The sequence below is a fragment of the Rhipicephalus microplus genome, chromosome 3 (genome assembly GCF_043290135.1).
Source record: "Rhipicephalus microplus isolate Deutch F79 chromosome 3, USDA_Rmic, whole genome shotgun sequence".
Classification (NCBI taxonomy): domain Eukaryota; kingdom Metazoa; phylum Arthropoda; class Arachnida; order Ixodida; family Ixodidae; genus Rhipicephalus; species Rhipicephalus microplus.
This window is the reverse complement of record NC_134702.1, coordinates 187,536,943-187,560,095: the sequence shown is the minus strand read 5'-3', so window position 1 is coordinate 187,560,095 and position 23,153 is coordinate 187,536,943. Positions and strand designations below refer to the sequence as shown.

At 47.2% G+C, this 23,153-nt stretch overlaps 1 protein-coding gene across 1 annotated transcript; it reads right to left on the bottom strand.

Annotated features, from left to right (window-relative positions):
- Window positions 1-4,141: 4,141 nt before the first annotated feature.
- Window positions 4,142-22,735, bottom strand: LOC142804076 (uncharacterized). The gene is made up of 3 exons (XM_075890632.1): window positions 22,459-22,735; window positions 13,555-13,777; window positions 4,142-5,293 (listed from the first exon to the last, which is right to left on the bottom strand). Exons 1-3 carry the CDS (start codon window positions 22,654-22,656, stop codon window positions 4,521-4,523), a joined length of 1,194 nt encoding a protein of 397 aa, XP_075746747.1. The 5' UTR covers window positions 22,657-22,735; the 3' UTR covers window positions 4,142-4,520.
- Between the last annotated feature and the right edge of the window lie 418 nt (window positions 22,736-23,153).

Genomic DNA, 23,153 nt, shown 5'->3' with positions numbered 1-23,153 from the left:
GGCGCCGAAGGGATTGAGAGACGAATCTCCAGGCCAAACCTAACAGCTCCTCCGCCGCCCGGAAAATCTCGGCTGGCCAGCGCTCCCAACCGCTGGGCACGAAGAGAATGGTTGGTGACGAGGACGATGGCCTGGCTTTTCTCTCTCCAGCTGCGAACTCGAAACCAACTCCCAAACCAGTTCACAATGATTGACAACAGCAAGGCAAACCGCACAACACAATACCATGCTGCAGTCAAGCACATTGATCCCGATTAAAACCCTCCAGGCTTCTCAACACAAAAAGGAAAACCTGTACGCTAAAATTTTGAGACAAGTTGGTGCCGCCAAAGTTACAACAGTCATGGACGTGGAGATGCGTGCCAAAGATGAAACAAATTGCCGTGCGAGAAAAGCACACAAAGGCAAATACAATTTGGCCCCATATATCCGTAATCCCATTTTTACAATACCGGCTTTCTCCCACCATCCGCACTACTAAGTTGTAACTCCCATTGAACTTCACGACTAATTTCATGACAGACAACTACTTAAATTCCACCCAAATGCAGCCTGAGCCTACAAAAGGTAAATGTGCGAATTCTTCCTTCTCTAATTACATACTTGCAAGGCGTAGTCGAGAGTACCTAGTTTTATGACACCCTGACGCCAACTAAACTCTCTCGCATCAAATCAAACTGCGTCTTATCAATCCTAAAAAGGTACCTAGCCTCAAAATTTAGTGAACGCAATGCTCTCAGCTCAAGTGATCATATGATCCTTATAAACAATCACTAAACAAAACCTTGTGTACTAACATGCTCATTTGCTGGATGTAGTTTTATGCCAGCCCATGTTTTTAAAGAACGCAAATTGCTGTGCGCCCTAGCACGACATCGTACTCTCATCCAAAGAGCGTTAGCACACCAATCGCACACCTTATCATAGGTCATATCGCTCTAACCTATAGCCACCACTCCTTCAAATTTAGCGGGCGTACCAAAACTTCATCTGCGACATGCGTGCTCTTATCTTAAAATTTCCTTTCACGCAGTCGGTTGACTGAGGCGGGTAATTGCTTCCGCATACCGCTTAAAAACTTAACTCAAAATTTTGACAAAGCTTACACACAAACAAAATTTAGAGGGAAAAAAAAATGTATCCAAGCAAACTAGCTGTGGAGATAACACAGGAACACCACTTTAAAACCAAATATAAACAAACAAATATGTTTCCAAAAAAAAACTCCTGTGTCCAACTCTCCAGCCTACAGCTGTCGCTCCCTCTTCAGTCGTACACGCGGCGGTCGCGGTCTTGGCGTCATTTCAGAACGCCCGGCACCACAACGTGCACGTTCTACAAGCTGAACGGCAGCGTTACGCCTCATTTGCGATTTCTGCGGGCCTTTGTCAATCTGGCGGAGGGAACCCGAGCAATGCAAGGGAAAGAGTGACGGTGTCTTCTTTGGTCTAGCCGAGCGGTGTTTAGCTATAGTGGCCTTTCTTCTAGGACCACGTCGACACTCTTTTCCGCGGAAAGCTTTAAACCTCCGCCGCGAATTCGGTCGCAAGGATGCATGCCGTGGCCTGCCCTTTCGCCGCTGGCGCCTTCCTTCCCGCCACAAAGGCCCCTTCGCTGAACTGGCCAGTAACCTACCCCTTTCTCGTTCGCCCGGCTGATGGCCATCTTTAGCATTCCTCCGTCGCTTCACTTTCCTACGGCAACGCTTGCTACCGACCCTTTTCTCACAACTGGGAAATTCATCTCGGGTTGCGTTATTGCTGGCTTCACACCTCAAGGGTACTTCTGCACCACCTGTCACCTTACCTCGGCCCTTCGGTCTCTTAGCACTGTTGTCACGCCGGGCCGATTCACCTGTACTGAACCTGCATTCGCGCGCGCCCTGAAACGTGCAGTCGATAGAGCTGAAGTACCGACGACTTACACGGGAATGTATTCGCAAAGAACCCGCTTTTCTTTTCTTGTCCGGTGGCTCGGACGCATACAAACCGACTTAGTTGTCGATGCAAAGTGCCTAGTTTTGCCTGCTACGCTAAAAGATTTTGTGCCTTCTTTTATAAGCGTAGTATTGTTCGTCTTTCTCGCGATTTTTCGACGTCTTTTTCGTCTGCGCCGCTTTTTGCGTCTCGTTTCGAGCCTCCCGATCGCATCTCACACTCGAGAACACTCTCACAGCTTTCCTCAGTGGTCGAACTCGCGCAGACTAAACGATTTTCAACAAAATCATCTCTTTCACATTTTAAACCGGCGGACAGTTTAACACACTTCGTAACAATGCAGCTGTTTCCCTCTGAACCATCTCGCTCGCACTCCTGGGAGCTATCGCCAACTGCACTGTTACCGTCACTCTCTACCTTCGCCGCTTCTGAGCTTTCTCCGGTGTTCTTGATTACTTCCACATTTGCAAGATTCACCGTTGCGACAAACACAGTTGAGGTCTGTACCAGTTTTTCTACAGCTATCCTAGCTGTTTCACTAGCATTTAACTGGCACAGCACCTCGTCGCACTCGCTCTGGCCTTCGTCGGCCTCGCTACGCAGCACAGAATTTTTAGCAGTACTCAAATTTGGTTCTTCATCGAACCTGCTGCTATGTTCACACGTGCCAGCCTTATCTGCGGCTATCAACTGCACCTCACTTATGTTTTTCTCGCACTTTTCGTGTGCTACACTTACGGATGGCTGAATTTTCCGTCTCAATGCCTCATTTTTCTGTTCCAATTGATCGAGCCGCTCTTTTTTATCCCTTATTTTCTTTTCTTGTTTCTCAATTTCCTGTTTTTCTACAATTTCTACCGCATTTTTAATATCCTCCTCACTGGCTTTTTGCGAGATCAGCATCCAAATCGCTGTCCTGCCCATTCTTTCCTCTATTTCAATGCCCAGATGCTTACTCACACACAAAAGTTCATCTCTTAGCATTCCCTTCCACGACATGATTGCCGTTGTACTTTGGTCCTGCATCTCACACATAATTAGGGGATCCCTACAACTCAAAACTCACAAACGGTAATCTCGCTAATCCACACACAATCCAGCTTCTAATAAACTCACACTCACAAAATGAAGCCTGGAAAGTTATAGCAAAGACCAAGCACTCACCACAGCACAGCACCATGTCATGAAGTCCATCTCACCGCTGCCAACCAGTTGTTAGGGATGGGTCGAAGGTCGCTGTTCATGGCATCCCACCGCTGCTACCAGTTGTAAGGGATGGGTCGAAGGTCGCTGTTGATGGCATCCCACCGCTGCCACCAGTTGTTAGGGGTCGGAAGGAAGGAGTTGCAGGTGATGGCATCCCACCGCCGCCATCAGTTGTCATGGCTCGGACGAAGGAAGGAAGCAGGAACGCAGGAGGATACGAGAAACATAACAGGGGTTTATGACATTATTTACACATATTTACAGAAAAGAAGGGATAGTGGTTTCACAAACCACGAGCGTGGTGGTTGAACGTTACATAGTTCAGAGCAAGGTTCAGAGCGACGTCCAGCACTCTGCCTCGTCGTTTTATGCCCTGTCGGGTTCCTCCTCTCCGAGTCGAACACCAATCACGCACACACAGGTGAGGGGGGGCGAGCATGCATGGTCCACGTGAACACTGCACTGTGGTTGCGCCAGCAGGGCTCTTCCTCGTCGTGTGTGTGCCGCTACTCGAGAGTTCCACGATCCTGGCAGCATACTTCAAAGGGTCCGCCGATTTTGTTCGCTCAATTAGCGGGGTGATTTGCGGTGGCCGTTGGTCTCCTCCAGGAAGATGCTGTCTTTGTTGGCCTCTCTCGAATGGTTAACGGCGTCTTGGTGACACGACATCTCGTCCTCCGGCTAGCACGTACAATGCCTGACGAGCATAGGCAGTCGGCCGGTCGGCTTGGTGATCGGGGAACAAAAAGGAGCGCCGCTCCTCTGTCAGCTCCGGCGCCGGCCACGCCAGCCCTCCTGTCGCCCGACGAGTCGACGAGGACACCAGTCACGCTGCTGCTTGAAGGGACGACAAAAGCGTCCGCACTTGAAGGACGGGAACTCGCCTCTACCCGCCGCCTGGTCTGGATAATCGCTCAAATACCCGACAGCGTCCGTCAGACAGGGTGCCGAAGGGATTGAGAGACGAATCTCCAGGCCAAACTTAACATGGCTAAGGTACTCGGCTGCTGACCCGCAGGTCGCGGGTTCGAATCCCGGCTGTGGCGGCTGCATTTCCGATGGAGGCGGAAATGTTGTAGGCCCGTGTGCTCAGATTTGGGTGCACGTTAAAGAACCCCAGGTGGTCGAAATTTCCGGAGCCCTCCACTACGGCGTCTCTCATAATCATATGGTGGTTTTGGGACGTTAAACCCCACATATCAATCAATCAATCTCCTTTAATGCCCATCTTCTTGGCCTCACATCATTCCGTTCTCCCTCGTGAGCTGCCGAAAAAAAAATTTCCTAACCTTAAACCACACTTTTACTATCAACCTGATGAACCTACTCTGCCCCTTATGCCACGCCTTACTTCTTTAATGAATGCTTGTTGGCCGCTCACATTTCTGACATCGTGTTCGCATGACGCAGAGACATGTGATTTGTAAGGTGGCGTTTCTGTGAAAAGGATGCATTGCAGTGAAAACAGGAGAAGTGTCGCTCTCTAGTGTGCATGCGGAAGTGCTCCACAAGGTGGCTTTTTGAACCAAATGCTGCACTGCAGTGGACACAGGAAAAAGGACGCTCTCCTGTGTGAGTGCGCAAGTGTCTCACGAGGTTACGCTTCGCTGCAAAGGATGAACTGCAGTAGCCACAAGAAAAGGGACGCTCACCAGTGTGCATGCGCATGTGACTTACGAGGTGGTGTTTCTGAGAAAAAGATGCATTGCAGTGGATACAGCTGAAAGGGCGCTCTCCTGGATGAATGACCATGTGTTTAACAAGCTGGCATTTCATTACAAATGATGCATTGCAGTGGACACAGGAAAAGGGACGCTCACCAGTGTGAGTGCGCATGTGTATTACAAGGTTGCCCTTCATTGAAAAGGACGCATTGCAATGAACACAGGAAAAGGCACGCTCTCCGGTGTGCACGCACATGTGACTTACAAGGTGGTCTTTCTGAGAAAAGGATGCATTGCAGTGAACACAAGGGAAGAGACCCTGTCCTGTGTGAATGAGCATGTGCTTCACGAGCTGTCTTTTCATTACAAACGATGCATTGCAGCGGACACAGGAAAAGGGACCCTCCTTTTTGCGGCAGGAATGCAGTCGATCTTGCACCGACGCCAATGCAGAAGACTGCTCCAGAGACACGAAATCCAAGGAATCTGCAATGACATCAAGAACACACAACAGCAACATTAATTATGATACTGCACAAAACTCAAATCAGAAAGCTTTAGAAACTCAAACTCAAAACATGCTCAAAACTCCAAATTCGAAAGCTTTTTGTCTCGTTTCGGGACTACCCCGCACTGCATCGCTTGCTATTGTGTTATGGTTCGGATTATCCAGCACTTTTTCATCTGCTGCCATGCTATAATTTATAATATCAATGTATTATTTTTATCGTTACATGACATAGACTAGCTGTACTCAAATTTTAGGGGCGAAGCACTTTAAGCCGTGGGTTTGTTCCTTTTAGCACGTTGTGGTTCATGACCGCCTAGTTCGAAGACTCACTCAGCAGGTGCAGACGGGTGAACAGCCAGATAGACGGAAGCAAGGACGGACGGAAACACGGACAGAAGCACGGATGGCGGTCGGTCGGTCGGTCGACCGGCCGACCGACCGACCGACTGACCGCCTAGCCACTTATGTTTGGGTGCTCTCATGGTCACCCCCTTGGCATGAACCAAAATTAGAATGGGAAGATAAGATGGGTTGACGAATATGATGCACTGGTCAAGACATGAATAATGTCACCAGCCCGTTGCATACGTTGTCAACACTACCCGCCAGACAGTGGCACACACCTACCGGCGAGTATGTGCCACAGGTGATCGACACTTAATATTTGCCCAGAAACGATGTGAACACACACGGCAATTTTAACGCGTGAGCGTTAAGATATACACGACATCGGTAGCGTGGACCCGACGAATGCAAAGAATAAATGTCAAAGTCACAGCTAGAATCGAACTCAAACAATATGTGTGGCAATGAAGCATTTTACCACTTAGCTACCCCAGTTCTCGAAACTACTTTTCAAATAGACGCTAATCTTCATGAAACGTCAATAGTGGTTCCAATGCTGCTTACTCAATTTTATAAACATTACATACGCGCTCCTTTGATACAGCCGTCATGTTGGTTTAACGTCAATTGTGGTTAGTTACCATATGCTGAAGTTGATTTACGTAGCAGTGTCTAGGGCCAGCATCCTCGTGAGCATCAGCACTTCATATCAGCTTCCGGAGTTGATAATATGCATGTTTTAGTAGGCATCGTTACACAAGTGCAAACAACTGGTTATATGAACATTTGCAACTCAACATATGTCTGTGCATGCAACATTTGTACATATATTTAGCATCATTTCATGACGTGTAGCTCAATAAAAAAATTGCAACATGGTAACCTTTCCGCCGTATGCTTGGCATAACATCGATTCCTAGGTACGTAAAATCTGCCGAATTTTTTTCTATACTCTAGGCAACCGATTTATTCCTCACAAGTCATCTCAATTCAATTACAAATTACAGCGCATGATGGTAACAGCGAAGGAGGAAGAAGCAGCCAGGGCTCGAAAAAACAGTGGTGGCCACGCAAGACCATGGTGTTCGAGAGGTCATCCAGGTTGGCGAGGGCTACCTGGGAGTACATGGGCGAGGGCTACCTGGGAAATTTTGAGGCTGGACAGCCTCCTGACGGGTTATACTCTTGCAAACGCTTGTGTACCGGTCATGCGACTCCTGTCCATTTATGGTCCCGTTCAACGACTTGCTGGCGTCCACCTGACCGAACATCTGCTTTGCCACCACTCACACGGCTCCTCGTCATGACGTGTCGCGTCGTGCTGATGTTCTACTGAGCTGTTCATCAAACCACGACGCCCCTTCCTGGTCGTCTGCCGAGTGGGGTTACCACCTGGTGGCTGTACGACGGACAGTTGCGCCAACATAAGCGAGGCACTGTCATGTCTAGGTACTGTGTGTAGCCCATACGGGACACTGTTGTATTTGTGTGTATTGTCGCCCGACATCTTTTACATTTGCTTATATTTGTGTGTTTACCAGCCTTAACGTGTTCGGATCCTTTCTTCACCACACGGCACACAAATTAAAGTGACCTTCCCTCAATGATTCACTACACCCAGGAATACAGGCCCTGTCAAGGCTGGTGCGCGGCTTGTTGGCCTGTACCACTAAGCCTTATTCAGGGGTGCAATATCCGAAGAACTTGAAGCAATTTTTGGAGAAAAAAAAGGTGCGTTTGGGGACAACAATCTAAATTTGGAGCAGCTTACCGGAAAAAAAAAAAATGTGCACTACATTGGCCCAGAACCATGTATTTCGAGCAATGTAACAAAGCAGCCTTACTTTCAGAAAAAACATATACAAACTATTTAACAACAGCTAATTTATGTGTAATGCACATCAACACTGCTATTTCAATAAAAGCAGTCTGCTGACCCACCCACAATGATAACAATGTCGAAGTTCACATTAGCATTTGGAGGGTGTGTCAAGGCATTTGACAAGCATTGCATATGCTATTGTGAATCTGTCAACCTTGCGACCTTGAAAATCTATAGATTCGTAAATCAAAAACGAGAAGGTGTAGCGAAAAAGGAAAACTGGTGCAAGCATTCGTTTATCGTTTCTCAAAGTTGTGGGACATCGTAAACTGCTCTGAATTATTGAAAGTAAATATTTAGACGTCGGCAATGATACCAGTACTGAGCATGCATGAGTAATGCTATCTCTCATGACAGCAAGTACTAGTAACCCCTGCTAAATCATAGGATGTTTTTCCTCACATCAGTGGTGTAGTGAGGCAAAAGTGGCTTATAAAGCGGTCTGCACTTCATAGAACAAGGCCACTAAGTTTTATAATCGCTGTCCTTTTTCTTTTTTCTTTCATCGTGAGGTTAGGGTGTAGTGAACAAGTGGTTAAGGTTATGGTTTGCACGTCTGCATCAGATGATGATGTGCAAACTGCAGGTGATTAACACGTCCTATATTTCTTGATAAAATTAGCAGTAGTGAAGAAATTTTGAGGCTGGTTGACTACCCTGGCACAATTCCAACAAATTTCAAAGCTTTGGCTTAGCTTGTTGTAAAAGTAGAGGCCTGTATTGAATAGGCCCACCTATTGCATTCCTGCTCCTTGAGTGTCCTTGATTCTGAAAGGAAATCCTGATTTAGCAACTAATTTAGTGGTTGATTGATTGATCAAGTGATAAGCATAACAGCGTAGTTTAGGTTTCTGCTAAAAGCCTACTTTCTACAGTGCTATTTCACATAATTAGAAAATCTTGCACCACAAAGTGGCAAAAACTTTTTTTCTTTTTTAAATATTTTTACACTGTTCTACAGAAATCGTCACCTCATCACAAGAGTGCCAAAGCCTTCTTTTTATGCAGTGCCTATAGGATGTTTTCAGTTTACAAGGCCTGTACCACATAGCAAGAAAGACAGGGGGGCAAATTCCGGGCCTGCGCCAGCATGAGCGTGCGCCACGATAATTTCACCCTAGAAGGGGAGTTTGGTGAACGTGCACACAGTGATCCTTGTAGCGACCCACAGAACTATTTGTTTTCCGCCGCGGAATGAGAGCACGCCCGCCCGCGGCCTCCAAAGGCGCCTGAGTGTCGTCCACTACATTTGCCACTTGCCAATTCCACTATGCTACTGGATTCAGCTATGATCGTTTTTCACTGACGTAGTCTGCAAAAAAAAAAAAAAGTGCAAGTAGAGCATTTTAGTGCCAGTATATTTATTTATATTTGTTGCATCAGATGCTCTTCAGACAACAAAAAGAATGAGATGGAAGTATTAAAAAGCAGACGATCTGTAATCGTAGCTAGGCGCGTACCTAATATTACTCGTTGTGTAGCTTGAGGATAGATTTTGCAAGTTCTTCAATATAACAGCACCATACAGATATACTGCACATGAAAGAAAGACAGACAGTGATGAATGTTTTTGAGCATATGACGATTGATTCAACAGAAGAGCAGAGACTGCCTCAAGCTGTGAATCAATACTGCGTAAAAAAAAAAAAAACTTTCGACCTTTTCAATGCTCCCTCTGACCAAGAACAGCAGCAAGAATAGACAAGGTCTATATAAAGAAGAGATTGAAAAGTGGAGGAAGCAACTGCATCTAGAAAAATTATTTTCGCAGCGGAACGGTCGGCAGGCGCAACACTACGCTAAGTTTAAATTTACAGACATCCCTGACCAACCAAAGATCTTGCGACTCCCTGAAGCAGCACCTTACGTTTTGGAATGGAGGTTTTACTTACTCGTGCCCAGAAATGAAGCTAAGCCCCAATAATGCTGAAATTACTTATAAAAGCAATGCCAACGCTCGTCACGAGCCAGAAGTCTTTGGCAAACATTTTACAAACCTCCAAACATCCAAATAAGCTACATCGCAATAAAAGTGTGGTTCTCAGTTTCACGTGTTAGGTTGTTGCAGCTTGGCATGAACGATTGGTTCTCAGGAAGTTACAACATAAAACAAGCTTCGGCAGAGAGCAGACACATGAGAAACACTTTTTTGTTTCTAATTTTTTAATGTGTTTAGTAAGAAAAGATCCCCTGGTATGCTTTTCTTTTGAATTAGGGCATATTGTATGCCATGTTCCCACAAATAGTATTTATACCCTCACATGCGAAGCTGAAAAAGTGGAAGCAAACCTGTTTAAGGCTTGTGGACAGCTTCACGAAGCTATTGTGGTACGGTCTCTCTCCCAAGGCACTTGGCTAGCTTAGCGAGAACTCGTCGTAACGATTTGCTGTAAGTTTGCACTATTGAAAACTGGTGTGTTAACTGCAGTAATGATCCTGTTCAGACGAGCAATGGTCGATCTTAATCATTAGACCAGGCAGATATCATTACACAAAATACAAAGAATAAAAGGAAGGAGAAGCAATATCGCTAGCTTAAGCAAATGTGTTAATTCACAAATGGCGCTTCTACGTTTTACATTTCCGGACTAGGATATTTTTGACCATATAAATGTGCTAGTTTGAGAGCCTGGCCATATTTGATTGCCATAAGACCATGTGAAGTACTGTGCATTCCGGGAATTTTTTGCCACCTGCCGATTTATAACTAATGTAACCAGGGAGAACATACTGTCACATGGTCGTGACGTTGATGAAGGCAGCAGTTGGCGTATTGAAGACTGAACGCTTTTATTTCGCCTCACTTATGGCTGGAAAACTGAAAGTCAAATTACTGCAAGCATTGCACGCTGTATATGAATATTGGCAAACAGAATGTTGGCTGTTGAAAAAATGACAAGCGGTGAAGTGTGTCGACATTTGCACATGAACCATCAAATTTCCCAGCCGTATCACTGGTCATTGTGCAAGCTCTGAAAATAAGTTCGAGTGTGAGAATGTGGCATTCAATTTTAACAAAGTGATCTATTACAATGGTTAAGCTACTTGAATACTGAGGCACGGTTCGCACTGAGCATTGCTGACAGTCTTTTGGGGCGTAAACAAAATACAGAAAACGCGAAATGACAAACGTACGTGGTGATTTATTAAAAACGTACGTGGTGATTTATTAAATAACTTTTCAAATGAATTAAAGTGCAGTCGATTCATTTTAGCACATGAGTCACATAGTATGTACATATTGAAAATACCAAATATTTTCCAAATAGTTTCGAATATTTTGCACTGGCAGGAAAACCCCAACACAAACATAACTCTGAAAAAACTGAAAGTCATATTTCTCTCTTTTAACCACTAAATTAGTTATGTTAATGCATCCCAAACTCTTTCAAAACTAATAAATCTATATCGATTACCGAAAGAAGACATTTCTTTTAAAAATTACACTCTTACTCAGTTTTTACTATGAGAAAGCTGGATTACATTATTCAGTGACTGCCTTCACCTTGTAGTAACTGAACGGGGGTGCCACGACAGCATTCAACTTCACGAATAGCAGGAGATGCAGGTAGTTAACTTTCTACTCCTCAGCTAGCTTCTACACTAGCTAAGGAGGGAAGGTGTGGAAGTTCGGAATGGGTGCCTTTCGATGACCCGAGTGCTCGGTGGCAGCGCGAAGGAAGAGCCGTAGTCCGGCCAAGAGAAGCTTTGTTGTAGCCTCAGGCGTCTGCCTGAGTTTAAGCCCCAACCTTTGTTCTCTCCATTTCAAATTTAAACACCCTCTGTTGAACCCTGGGTCAAACAAAAATGTGTCCAAACAAGCCGATCACACATGGGGGCTCATTTAACCACCACTAATCACATGAACACTTTCATGATGGACACGGTATTGGAAACAAGCATGTCACCATATACAACACGCGAAGGAACAGGTTCTTCGCATGTCGCGCTCTCTCCCATGCCAGGCCATGTTTTGGCTAACCTCATTCGGTATCCATTCTCACGCTAGAGCTCCGTCAGCTTTCTCATTAAACGTCGCTTTGTCAAAGCGTCTTTAAGTGCGGTGGGTACACCATCAGGCCCTGTGCGCTGACCAGGTGTGCATGCCACAGCGAGGCGCCCCACCATCCTAACAACACTCGGTAATGACGTATAACGGGGAAAGATATGCTCGTCTCCGTGCCGCAACCATGTCTCAGCCAGCCAAGTGGTCGCGTCTCTGCGGCATTCTCAATAGCACACATGCATGCCAACAATGGCTTACACTCAGACGACCGCCCTTGATCTAATTATTGCAAGATGCGCTTTCGAGTAAGCTTTCCCCTTCTTGTTTCAAACGGGGCGACCTTGAAGGCTCCGCTCTGAACCGTGTGAACAAAGGAGTCTCCTTTTTTTCCCGTGCACTGGTCTTCTGCGTTCGCCTTCAGGGAACCGATCGACGTCTTTAGTTGGCGGGTCGGGAACTCCGTGCTCTGCAGCAGCTGCATTACCTGTGCTACACACAACACACCACTAATGGTTGCCTTATATAAACTATGGTACTGTTTTTTGTAAAATGTTCGTTTAGATAAAGCATTCAACACCATGTTTATATACTTTCAAGGCCAGTGCTCAAATTGTGATGGCAGATTTATCTGTTTCATTGCATTTTTAGCTGTACCCGTGATGTGCAGTTCAATATAATTGAATGTTTTTTTTGTGTGTTTTAAATCTATTTAAAAGCAAGCAACAATGTATTATCTTGATTACTACAGTCATTACTGTACTTCAACTTACCCTAAGTAATATTTTGAAGACCATAGAGGGTTCTCCACAGCGGGTTACCTCAGTTTTATAATTTTGGCAGTATTCATAGTTGGTTAAGTGCAACCATATTGTTCTTTGGTGAAAGCTTGTGAATATTCACTTGAAATAAAAGGTAGTGGAGCTCTATGACTCTCTTGAAAATCACTATGGCTCAAATGCTATTTAAAAGTATTTGATTAGAATTTGCATCAGATCTGGCATCAGCACTATTCAATATTCAGGATTCAATACCTCTAAACATAACATATTCAATGTTGCTTAAAGAGTCTATAGCCCCAAGCACACTGCACATCTGGTTGTGCGTAGTTTTTCAAACCACAGTTCTCCTTCTTTAAGAGTTGTTAGTATGACGAAAAGCAGTGCAAACTTTTCCCATTCATGTTTTGCTAGCTAACAACAAGAAAAACACAAGGGAGGTTAAAATTCGCAGAGCAACCCAAGGCCCTACGAATTTTTCGATGACAGAAATCCATGCTCCAGCCACCTGCACATTCTAAAAAAGAGGAAAGTGCTGGTTGCCAGACCCGTCCTGCTTACTGGATCAAAAAGTCTACAGCACGTTTTAGAAAGGCACTGGACAAGTGAGGCGAGGAATTACTGGAGAAGAGGAAGGAAGAAATGAGAAAGCGGGTCAAGCAGCTCATGGTGAAAATTGTAGCGTGCACAGTTGACAAGGACCCAAAGAAGAGAGAAGAGCCACCACTATTTAGTCGCTCTTCTTTGTGTCTCTGTCAACTGTGTGCACCAAGGATTTTACCACGGACCCCTACCAACTCGGCCAACTATCAGTGTTACTACCAAGAAGCTTCTAGCATACCATAGCAATGAAAACGCCAGCAGAGCAATGGGGAAGCAAAAGAAAGTGAGGAGGAGTGACTTGAGGGCAAGGAGGAAGGAGTTGTTTACAGTGTAACTTAATAGGAAAGTTAGGAGTGAGGAGGAGGTGAGAGCGTGGACAGTCATGCACAGCCAAGGCAGGGGGAAAAAGAAGTGGCGATGAAGACGATTCAAGAGGATTAAGAGGAAGAGGGCAATATAGAAAGAAATGAAGAGAGATGACAGTAAGAAGATGATAAATGAAAATTGAGAAAGAACTAATCTGCATTCTCAAAGAAGTGGCACTTGCTTGCCAGCTCCACTATTTACTCACAGGTGTGCAAGGGGCTTTAACATTTTGGTCTTATGCCAAATGAGGAGCCATACCAGAAGAAACAGCTTGAGGCTCGGTTTGTGTACCGCTTGTTGACAGAATTTTCTTTTCATCTGCATGTGATGCTTCGTGGCAGGTAAGTAGTCGCACTTGAACAGATTTGTGTGCTACGTGGCCTGGCTCACATCGTAGCTGTGGGGATGTTTCTGCAGGTTTCCCCGACTCCCGATGCAGATCAGGTACTGCTGCATGTACTGGCCCTGCTGCAATGTCCTCCTGAAATAAATAAGCTTGTGTTGTTGCAAGTGACGAGGCTACGCATTATTGCCGAGAAAAGCAAATGAAAGACCTCGTACATTATTGCTTGCGTTACGTTGACTTAGCCTTGGCATGTACCCAACTGTTGCGTTTCCAGAGAGGAGATGCTCAAGAAAATAAACAGCATATGAAAAGATGCGCAACTGGCACATACAGAAAAAAAGAAACATGGTGACAATGCTGATCAACCCTGCAGTATAATCTCTAGGCTTTACATTTTAGAGACCGTATATTGCTCGTCTTTTAGTGGCACGAGTAGTCAGTGACACACTTTGCGTCTCTTCCAAGCATATCCGATGGACCACTTCTGATGTAACAAATTTTCATAAAGGGACTTCTTTTTACTTATGAAGTATTTCATAAACAACATGTCATATGCATTACAGTTTACTCATTCTTCTGGTACCTTCTACACAAGTGATAATCATTTAAAATAAAAAATGATGGCTGCACAGGAGTTGGGAGATGGGGCAGGCGCTTGCACGATTATTGGCAATTTCAGATGTTTTAAAAATGGGAGCAGGGTGCTTGTTTGCATTTTGTGGTAGGTCTTCTGGTTTCACCATTGTGAGTGAGGAAAGATTACATTCTGCTATTAGATGCACTCACTGTGAGTGACCAGATGTATGTTCTTGTGTCATCTTTGTGAAAATAATTGACAGTTCAAAGTTAGCACCCGTATCGTCTCTCTTCGCTGTGACATCATGTTTTCCGCCCCATTGCGCAATGCATTCATAGCTACTAGCTCAGATGTTTTTATCAGAATGCATTGCACAATAGGGCAGGAAACATGGCGACATAGCGGAGAGAGATGATACGGGCACTGACTTTGAACGGACAATTATTTCCAAAAAGACGACTCCAACGTAAATCTAGTCATGCAGAATGACTGCATTCAACAGCATAATCTTTCCTCAATCACAATGCTGTAACCAGCATACCTACCACAAAATGCAAAGCAGGCAGCCTCCTCCCATATTTAAGACATCTGAAATCGCCAATGACCATGCAGACCGTGCAGGCGCCTGCCCCATCCTCCAACTTCTCTGCAGCCCCCCCCCCCCTTTTAATTGAGCATCACTTGTGTAGAAGGTACCAGAAGAATGAGTAAACTGAATTCAGATGAAATGTTGTATATGAAATGCTGTATCAGTAAAGCATTTCATTAGAAACTCGGATGGGCATTTTTCAAGCAAGCGCCCCTTCTACAAGTACGGCCTTATTATGCTTCACCATCGGGAGGCCCCTTGCTTGGCTTTTTACGGTAGTTTCTTTTGCAACAGGGATAGGAACAGGCGGCTAACGCAGTTACATGTCAACCCTGTCGTCAAAACAGTTCGACTACTTCTCTAGCTGTTTAATAGCTGCGTAGAAATAGCATGGATTTGTCAAGGAGCACATTTCCACTCTGTGCAATTGAGAGACAGATGGCTGCATAAGGAAGGAAGAATGGTGCTCTCGGAGTTCAACATTTGTGCACATCGCCATTGTTCGATATAGATGTGACCGTGAGACACTGGAAATACATGTAAAACTCCGCTCTGTTACATTCCACAATTAAATGGTATGGTGCATACTGCATTGTCTAGCCAAGTTATTACTTCCTTGGCTACAGTGGAGACATGTTACTTTGCTGATGTCAAAGGAACTGACGAGCTTTGCACCTGTGCTCATCTATTCCCTTCTGTTGCCCTGTCTCATTGCGCTACTCACAATGGTCTTGCAATTTCGGTATATTGTCCAATACTAGCAAACCCCTTAAGCGCTCAATTTCTTTTTAAAAGTTTCCAGACTAAAAGTGCCTATTTTTTTATGGCTGATTTCGAATCTGATAGTACTAGAAAGCAGTTATTGATTGATTTGTGGGGTTTAACGTCCCATAGAAAGCAGTTAGACGACGTTGAAAAAAATATTGACATACATACTTAGTCACACCAACTCAATAAAGTTTACTTCTGAAAAATATGTAGGAAGCCAGCTACCTGCTGCTAATATAAATTAAAACCTTGTAAAGGAAACAGTAGCAGATGCCACATGTTTCTCACTTCTGTACGTTAAGTACCATTAGGCTATTTCCCTTGGGCAGCTTCAGAAAGTTTTGGTGTCGAAAGTTTCAAAACACAAAATACTGGAAAGCAGCTTCCCTGCGAGCACTCGCAATATTCGCTTTCAAGCTGGCTTCATGATCCCGGAGGAGCTTCCCAATTCACGGTCATTGCTGTCTTCATTTCGTGACAAAAAAGATAAACATCTGAATCCAAATCATGGCCCCCGAAGAAGCTTCTTTCTCACGTTGACGAACGAGCTATGCACGGGTCGCCGTCCCCGCATGCCGTCTTCTCATACATAAAACACGCTCCTGCCACAGGAGAAAACTAAATCGTTGAGTAAATGCCGCCTTCTAAAGGATGAAATGCAATCAGCCAAAGACGAGCGATTCTCGTCCTGAACATTACAGGCGGTACGTATTCCGCAAGGACGAGCTCTGCTTGTCCAAAGCCTTCAAGGGCTTAAGCTCAAACTTTTGTCTTTTACTACAACGGCAAAAGTCTTTTCATGAACCAAGCAAGCAGTGAGAAATATGCTTGTTAGGCTAATAATGCCAGCCAAACTTGGCCCTATTGTTGCTCAAGAACTGCATCATCTTACCGCATGGCACCAGAGCGAAGCACTTTTTTGCGCAATGTCCCCCGCCCCTCTCCCCACACACACACTTCTGCGCGCACACACACTGGCTCGCATAATGCACATGCTACGCAAGCAATACTCCATCCAGGAACTAACTAAAATATTGTTACGTGAGTAACGAGACAAAGTATTGCGAATATATTCGAAAAATATATTTGCAAGAGCGGTTGCAGCACTGGCCAGTCTGGCTCCGAGCTCGAGCAGCCAGCGACCCTCATCTTCTTCGTCGGGCGCACACGCGCATTCGCACTATGGTTTGTGGCAGCCTACAGGTAGCATAACCCCCGTCGGCAAAGGCGCCGTCTCGGCGCATCTAGATGTCAAGATCATTGGGCGAGTGGTACTGCTTCAGGCGTGCGACGTGTACGATGTCGCTGGCCCTAGGGGTGGATGAAGACGGCGAGGCAGCAGGAGTGATTTCATAAGTGACGGGAGTCACCTCACGAAGCACTCTGTATGGCCCTGTGTACCGAGAGAGCAGCTTGTCAGACAGGCCAACGTGCCTGGTCGGAGACCACAGCAGAACCAACGAACCGGGCGAAAAGTGCACATCGCGGTGTCGTTGGTCGTACCGACGCCGTTGGTTTGCTTGGGAGGTCAGAAGGCGAGCACGAGCGGTTTCGCGTGCGTGGGCGGCCCGGCTGATGGCGTCCAGAGCATATTGTGAAGTTGGAGCTGCTGGTAACGGAATCGTCGTATCGAGGGGTAATGTGGGTTCGCGGCCGAACAGCAAGAAAAAAGGGGAGTAACCAGCCGTGTCGTGGCGCGAAGAATTGTAGGCAAATGTCACGTATGGTAAAGCGATGTCCCAGTCAGAGTGATCTGAGGAAACGTACTTTGCAAGCATGTCAGTTAGGGTTCGGTTCAGGCGTTCTGTGAGGCCATTTGTTTGCGGATGGTACGACGTAGTGAGCTTGTGGCGTGTTTCACAAGAGCGTAGGATGTCCGCTATGACTTTCGATAGAAATGTGCGGCCTCGGTCCGTGAGCAGCTGGCGTGGAGCACCATGTTGCAAGATCACGTCGTGTAGAAGAAAATCGGCGACGTCAGTGGCGCAACTTGTTGGAAGGGCGCGTGTGATTGCGTAGCGTGTGGCGTAGTCTGTGGCCACAGCTATCCACCTGTTGCCAGCAGAAGACAGAGGAAAAGGGCCGAGTAAGTCCAAGCCGACGCGAAAGAAAGGTTCAGTAGAAATATCGAGTGGTTGAAGGCGCCCAGCCGGAAGCGTCGATGGTGTTTTGCGGCGCTGACATTCCTCACACGCCGCGACGTATCTTCTGACGGACCGTGCCAGACCTGGCCAATAGAAGCGACGGCGAATCCGGTCGTATGTGCGGGACACACCCAGGTGACCGGCAGTAGGAACGTCATGGAGTTCGTGGAGTACAGCCAAGCGGAGGTGTTTGGGTATGGCAAGCAGCAGAGATGGGCCGTCTGGATGGAAGTTATGCCGGTATAATGTGCCATTCTGGAGTACGAACGAGCGATAGGATCGGTTCGATGGGGAGGAGTCGAGGCGCTCAATGATAGCTCGTAGGGCTGCATCACGGCGTTGCTCGTCGGCTATGTGGTTCAGTTGAGAAACGGAGCACACGCAGGCGTCGTTGTCAGGTATGGTGGCCGAAGGGCCAACTGGATAGCGAGAAAGGCAATCGGCGTCCTGGTGCAGGCGTCCAGACTTGTATATCACAGCAAAGGTGTATTCTTGCAGTCGCAGAGCCCAGCGACCAAGTCGACCTGTAGGATCTCTTAAGGATGAAAGCCAGCAGAGCGCGTGGTGGTCGGTGACGACGGAAAAGTGAGTGCCATATAAATATGGGCGAAATTTTGAGACCGCCCAGACAAGAGCAAGGCATTCTCGCTCCGTGATCGAATAGTTACGCTCTGCAGGTGTAAGGAGGCGGCTAGCATACGCGATAACGCGGTCGTGTCCCTGTTGGCATTGGGCGAGAACGGCTCCGATACCGTGACCACTGGCATCAGTTCGGACCTCAGTTGGGGCAGATGGGTCAAAGTGGGCCAGGATAGGGGGCGTCGTCAAAAGTGTTATGAGGTGAGAGAAGGCGGCAGCTTGAGTGGACCCCCACGAAAATGGAACGCCTTTCTTCAAAAGATCGGTAAGTGGTTGGGCGATTGCCGCAAAATCTTTCACGAACCGCCTAAAGTAGGAGCAAAGTCCCACAAAGCTCCGGACATCTTTGGCGGATTGGGGTACTGGGAAACTCGTGACGGCACGAATTTTCTCAGGGTCCGGTCTCACACCAGAAGCATCGACAAGGTGGCCCAGCACGGTAATCTGTCGGCGGCCGAAGTGACACTTCGAGGAGTTCAACTGGAGGCCAGCTTTGCGGAAGACGTCGAGAATGGCCGACAGACGCTCAAGGTGGGTCTCAAATGTAGGTGCAAATACGAGGACGTCGTCTAGGTAACACAGGCATGTTGACCATTTGAATCCGTGTAGCAGAGAGTCCATCATACGTTCGAACGTGGCGGGGGCATTGCATAGACCGAAGGGCATAACCTTGAATTGGTATAGGCCATCTGGAGTGATGAAGGCGGTCTTTTCTTGGTCTTTCTCGTCTACGGCAATCTGCCAATAACCAGAACGAAGGTCGATGGATGAAAAGTAGCGTGCGCCGTGGAGACAATCGAGGGCGTCATCAATACGTGGTAAAGGATACACGTCCTTTTTGGTGATTCGATTTAGATGCCGGTAATCGATGCAAAAGCGCCATGTGTTGTCCTTCTTTTTAACCAGGACGACGGGTGACGCCCATGGGCTTGATGAGGGCTCAATAATGCCTTTAGTTAACATCTTATTCACTTCAGCTTGAATAATCTGGCGCTCCGACGCGGACACGCGATACGGTCGACGGTGAATGGGAGCAGCATCACCGGTGTTGATGCGGTGCTTTACAAGAGAAGTTTGGCCGAGTGGTCGGTCGTCAAGGTCGAAGATGTCACGGTAGGAAGCTAGAAGGCGTGCGAGAGCGGCTGATTGCGCTGGGGGAAGGTCAGGGTCGATCATGGGACGTATTGACATGTCGAGGCATGTGGCATCGAGTGGGCGACAAGAAAAATTGGTGCATGCGTCGGCTGCGAAAGTGGTGACGTGATCATCGGCTAAGGACCGCAACGTGGCGATTAGGATGCCTTCAGGGAGGACTTGCTTTGTGAAGCCGAAATTTATGACGGGTAGACGGGTCCGGTTGGAGGCTACAGTTACGATGCAGTGAGGGACGGTGACGTCACGTGCCAGTAGGACATCAGGAATCGGCGTGACGATGTAATTCCCATCCAATACGGGTGAGGTCGTGGCGAATTCGGTGAATGTGAGGGCTTTAGGCGGTAAGCGGAGGAAGTCTGTGGCAGAAAGGCCGTGTTGAGGTTCAGGGTGAATATCCGGCTGAAGAGGAAGGTCTAAGCAAAGAGTACCAGCGGAACAGTCGATCAGAGCAGAATGGGTCGACAGGAAGTCCATCCCTAAGATGAGGTCATGAGGACAGTTCTGGAGCACCGTGAATAGAACAGGAATGTAACGGTCGGCGATGCTTATGCGAGCCGTACACATGCCAATGACAGGAACAGTGCCGCCATCGGCCACACGTACAGCTTCGGTAGCAGGAGGCGTGAGTACTTTTCTTAAGCGGCGACAAAGATGAACGCTGATTATGGACACATGAGCGCCAGTATCGACTAGTGCCGACAGAGAAATACCGTCCACGTGTACATCGACAAGATTTTTGTTCGTATGAAGCGTCAATGGAGGGTTTGGTTCAGACAGGGATGATGCAGCACTACCTCCAGGGGCTGCACTGTCTAGTTTTCCGTCGGGTACGATGAAAAGTTAGGCGGCGAGTGATGGCGGCGTGGCTGGGGCGACGGGGAACGACGGCGTTGAGGGGACGGAGAACGAGCAGGAAGGCGGCTGTTAGACGTGTCGAAAGCAGGGGCGGTACGGCTGGACGAATACCGGCGAAGATCTTCATATGGGCTATAAGGTGCGAAAAACTGGCTCCTATGTGGCGGCGTCCAGGAGGCACGGCAGTAGCGGGAGACATGTCCAACGCGGTGGCACCGGAAGCAGATCGGTTTGTCGTCAGGAGTTCGCCATTCCGCCGGGTTGCGAGATCGTGGAGCAACAAATGGGTCACGTCGAGGTGGATTAATGGGAATTGGTCTGGAGGAGGGGCAAGAGATGGGGCAAGCATCAGGGAACCCGCGGTTGGCGAATTCTTGTCGTACGACCGCCTGAATAACGGAGATCGCGGGGGTTGTCGGCATCGTATGTTCGAAAGAAGTGGGCTGAAGCGGCGCTGGACTTGCTGCTTCAAGTTCCCGTCGAACGATACGCGTTACACTCTGCTCAAAGGGCGGTGTGACGGTAGAATCGGAGCAGGTGGACGTAGCCGCCGTGTTTGGCAACCGAGAAAAAGGAGGGCGCACCCGACGGCTTTTTGCTGTTTCGAAACGGCGGCATTCTTGAATTACACGGTCGATGGTCGAGACGTTAGTGTACACCAGCAAATTGAAGGCGTCGTCCGCGATCCCCTTCAAAACGTGTCCAACCTTTTCAGCCTCAGACATCGCCTCGTCCACTTTTCGGCAAAGAGCGAGAACTTCTTGGATGTATGACACATACGATTCAGTTGGCGACTGGACACGGGTAGCCAGCTCCTGTCGTGCAGCTGCGTGGCGACCGGTCGGGTCCCCAAAGATGTCACGTAGCTTCTCCTTGAACGTGTCCCAGCTGGTGAGTTCGGACTCATTTGTCTCGTACCAGACACGCGGGGTTCCGTCCAAGTAGAAGAGAACATTAGCGAGCATCATGGTAGGGTCCCAGCGGTGAGTTTGACTGACCCGTTCATAAAGGCGAAGCCATTTGTCGACGTCGAGGCCAGGTTGCGCAGAAAATGTCCCGGGATCACGGGGTGTTTGGACGGCGACAAAGGTTGTCGGAGAAGCCGCAGATGGTGAAGCGGACGCGTTGTCACTGAAAGCCATGGCGGGAAGCTGGAGGATGCGGCCACTGCGGAGCTGCGTGGTGAGGACGGGGATCGTTCCACCTCCACCAAATATGTTACGTGAGTAACGAGACAAAGTATTGCGAATATATTCGAAAAATATATTTGCAAGAGCGGTTGCAGCACTGGCCAGTCTGGCTCCGAGCTCGAGCAGCCAGCGACCCTCATCTTCTTCGTCGGGCGCACACGCGCATTCGCACTATGGTTTGTGGCAGCCTACAGGTAGCAATATTAGATGATGCTCTTTTTTATTGCACTGTTTCTGTGAGAATTTTGCCTTCTGGCTTAAAAGGATGAAAGCTTATTACTTCGAAAATAAAGTTGATGCTCGTTGAACAAAAATCAGTTTTCCCACAAATTCTAATGCGACAGACGAATTTACATCATGATGTGAAACTACTGCAGGCGGAAAAAAGTGAAAGTACAGTGTCTTCTAATCGAACGCCGGAGCGCGCGTGCAGGCCACGCGCTTCCTTGTTCGCTTTCAGAAAAATTGAGTGTGTATTTTATAGGCAGCGTCAAAGTTTCGCATCGACCAACATGCTTACCCTATTTTCTCCTGCTATGACTGCAGGTCTTTTGAAAGATACAGTAATTATGCGAATGACAGATCTGAGACACGAAGCATGCGCTGATGGTGCCTGCGGTCGAGGGCTATGCGAATCAACCTGTTTCATAGAGTCGAATCATAATGCGCTCAATCATTCATCTCTTCAACGAACTACACCGGAATTTTCTTTGAACAAGTTAGGAACAAAATATGGCAGCAGTCACTATTGCTAAAATATTTCGGCAAAGTTCTGTTTGGTGCCGCAGAATTCTCGCCAACTTTTCGGGCAGAGAACCGTACTTGACATTGCTTCATTTCATAGCATCGCCCATTGCGCAGCATTTTTCTCTCTAGAAAAGTTGTGAAACACTACTTACATTGTCTAATCCGTCAGTGCCCGTACATCCGCATGCTGAGCAAAAGGCAGGCATGTTGGCACTATCAGAGTAAGTTCTCTGTTTTGCAGCTCTTCTTCGAAGCGTACACCATAAACGTAACGCAGGGACGTTGGTGGGAATCCTGACGCGGAAGGCAACGGTGACGGAACTGGTTGATAAGGGCTCATTGACACACATATATTAGTATACACAGCCCTTATTAAAACACATCCACATAACGAAAGAACAAGAGCGGTTCAGCACGAACAAACTGCACAAAATCTATGGAGGAAGCGAATTCACACATCGTGGGCGCCGCCATGTTGACTTATCATAACGAAAGAAAAACTACAATAGGTGGCGGTGGTAGTGGTTAGAAGACGAATTGCAAAGTACGAATCCTCAAACTCACTTTTTAAGGAAAAAAAAATGAATATAGTCTTTGGTTCATTAGGTATTACGGCTTAGTGGCGCTGGCCACCGCCCGATCTGAAGGGTACAGCCATATCCATCCATCCATTCATCCAGACGAGAAAAGGCCAAAAAGGCATCTAATTTCTGCAACCCGGTCGGGAGCACGGCGCAGTGCCTATACAGTAGGTGGAAAAACTACAGTATAGCCTCCTAGATTTCTCTTGCCTGCCAGATTATCGGCGGTACAGTGGCTAGTATTTTAGCCACTGTATCGGCGGTCA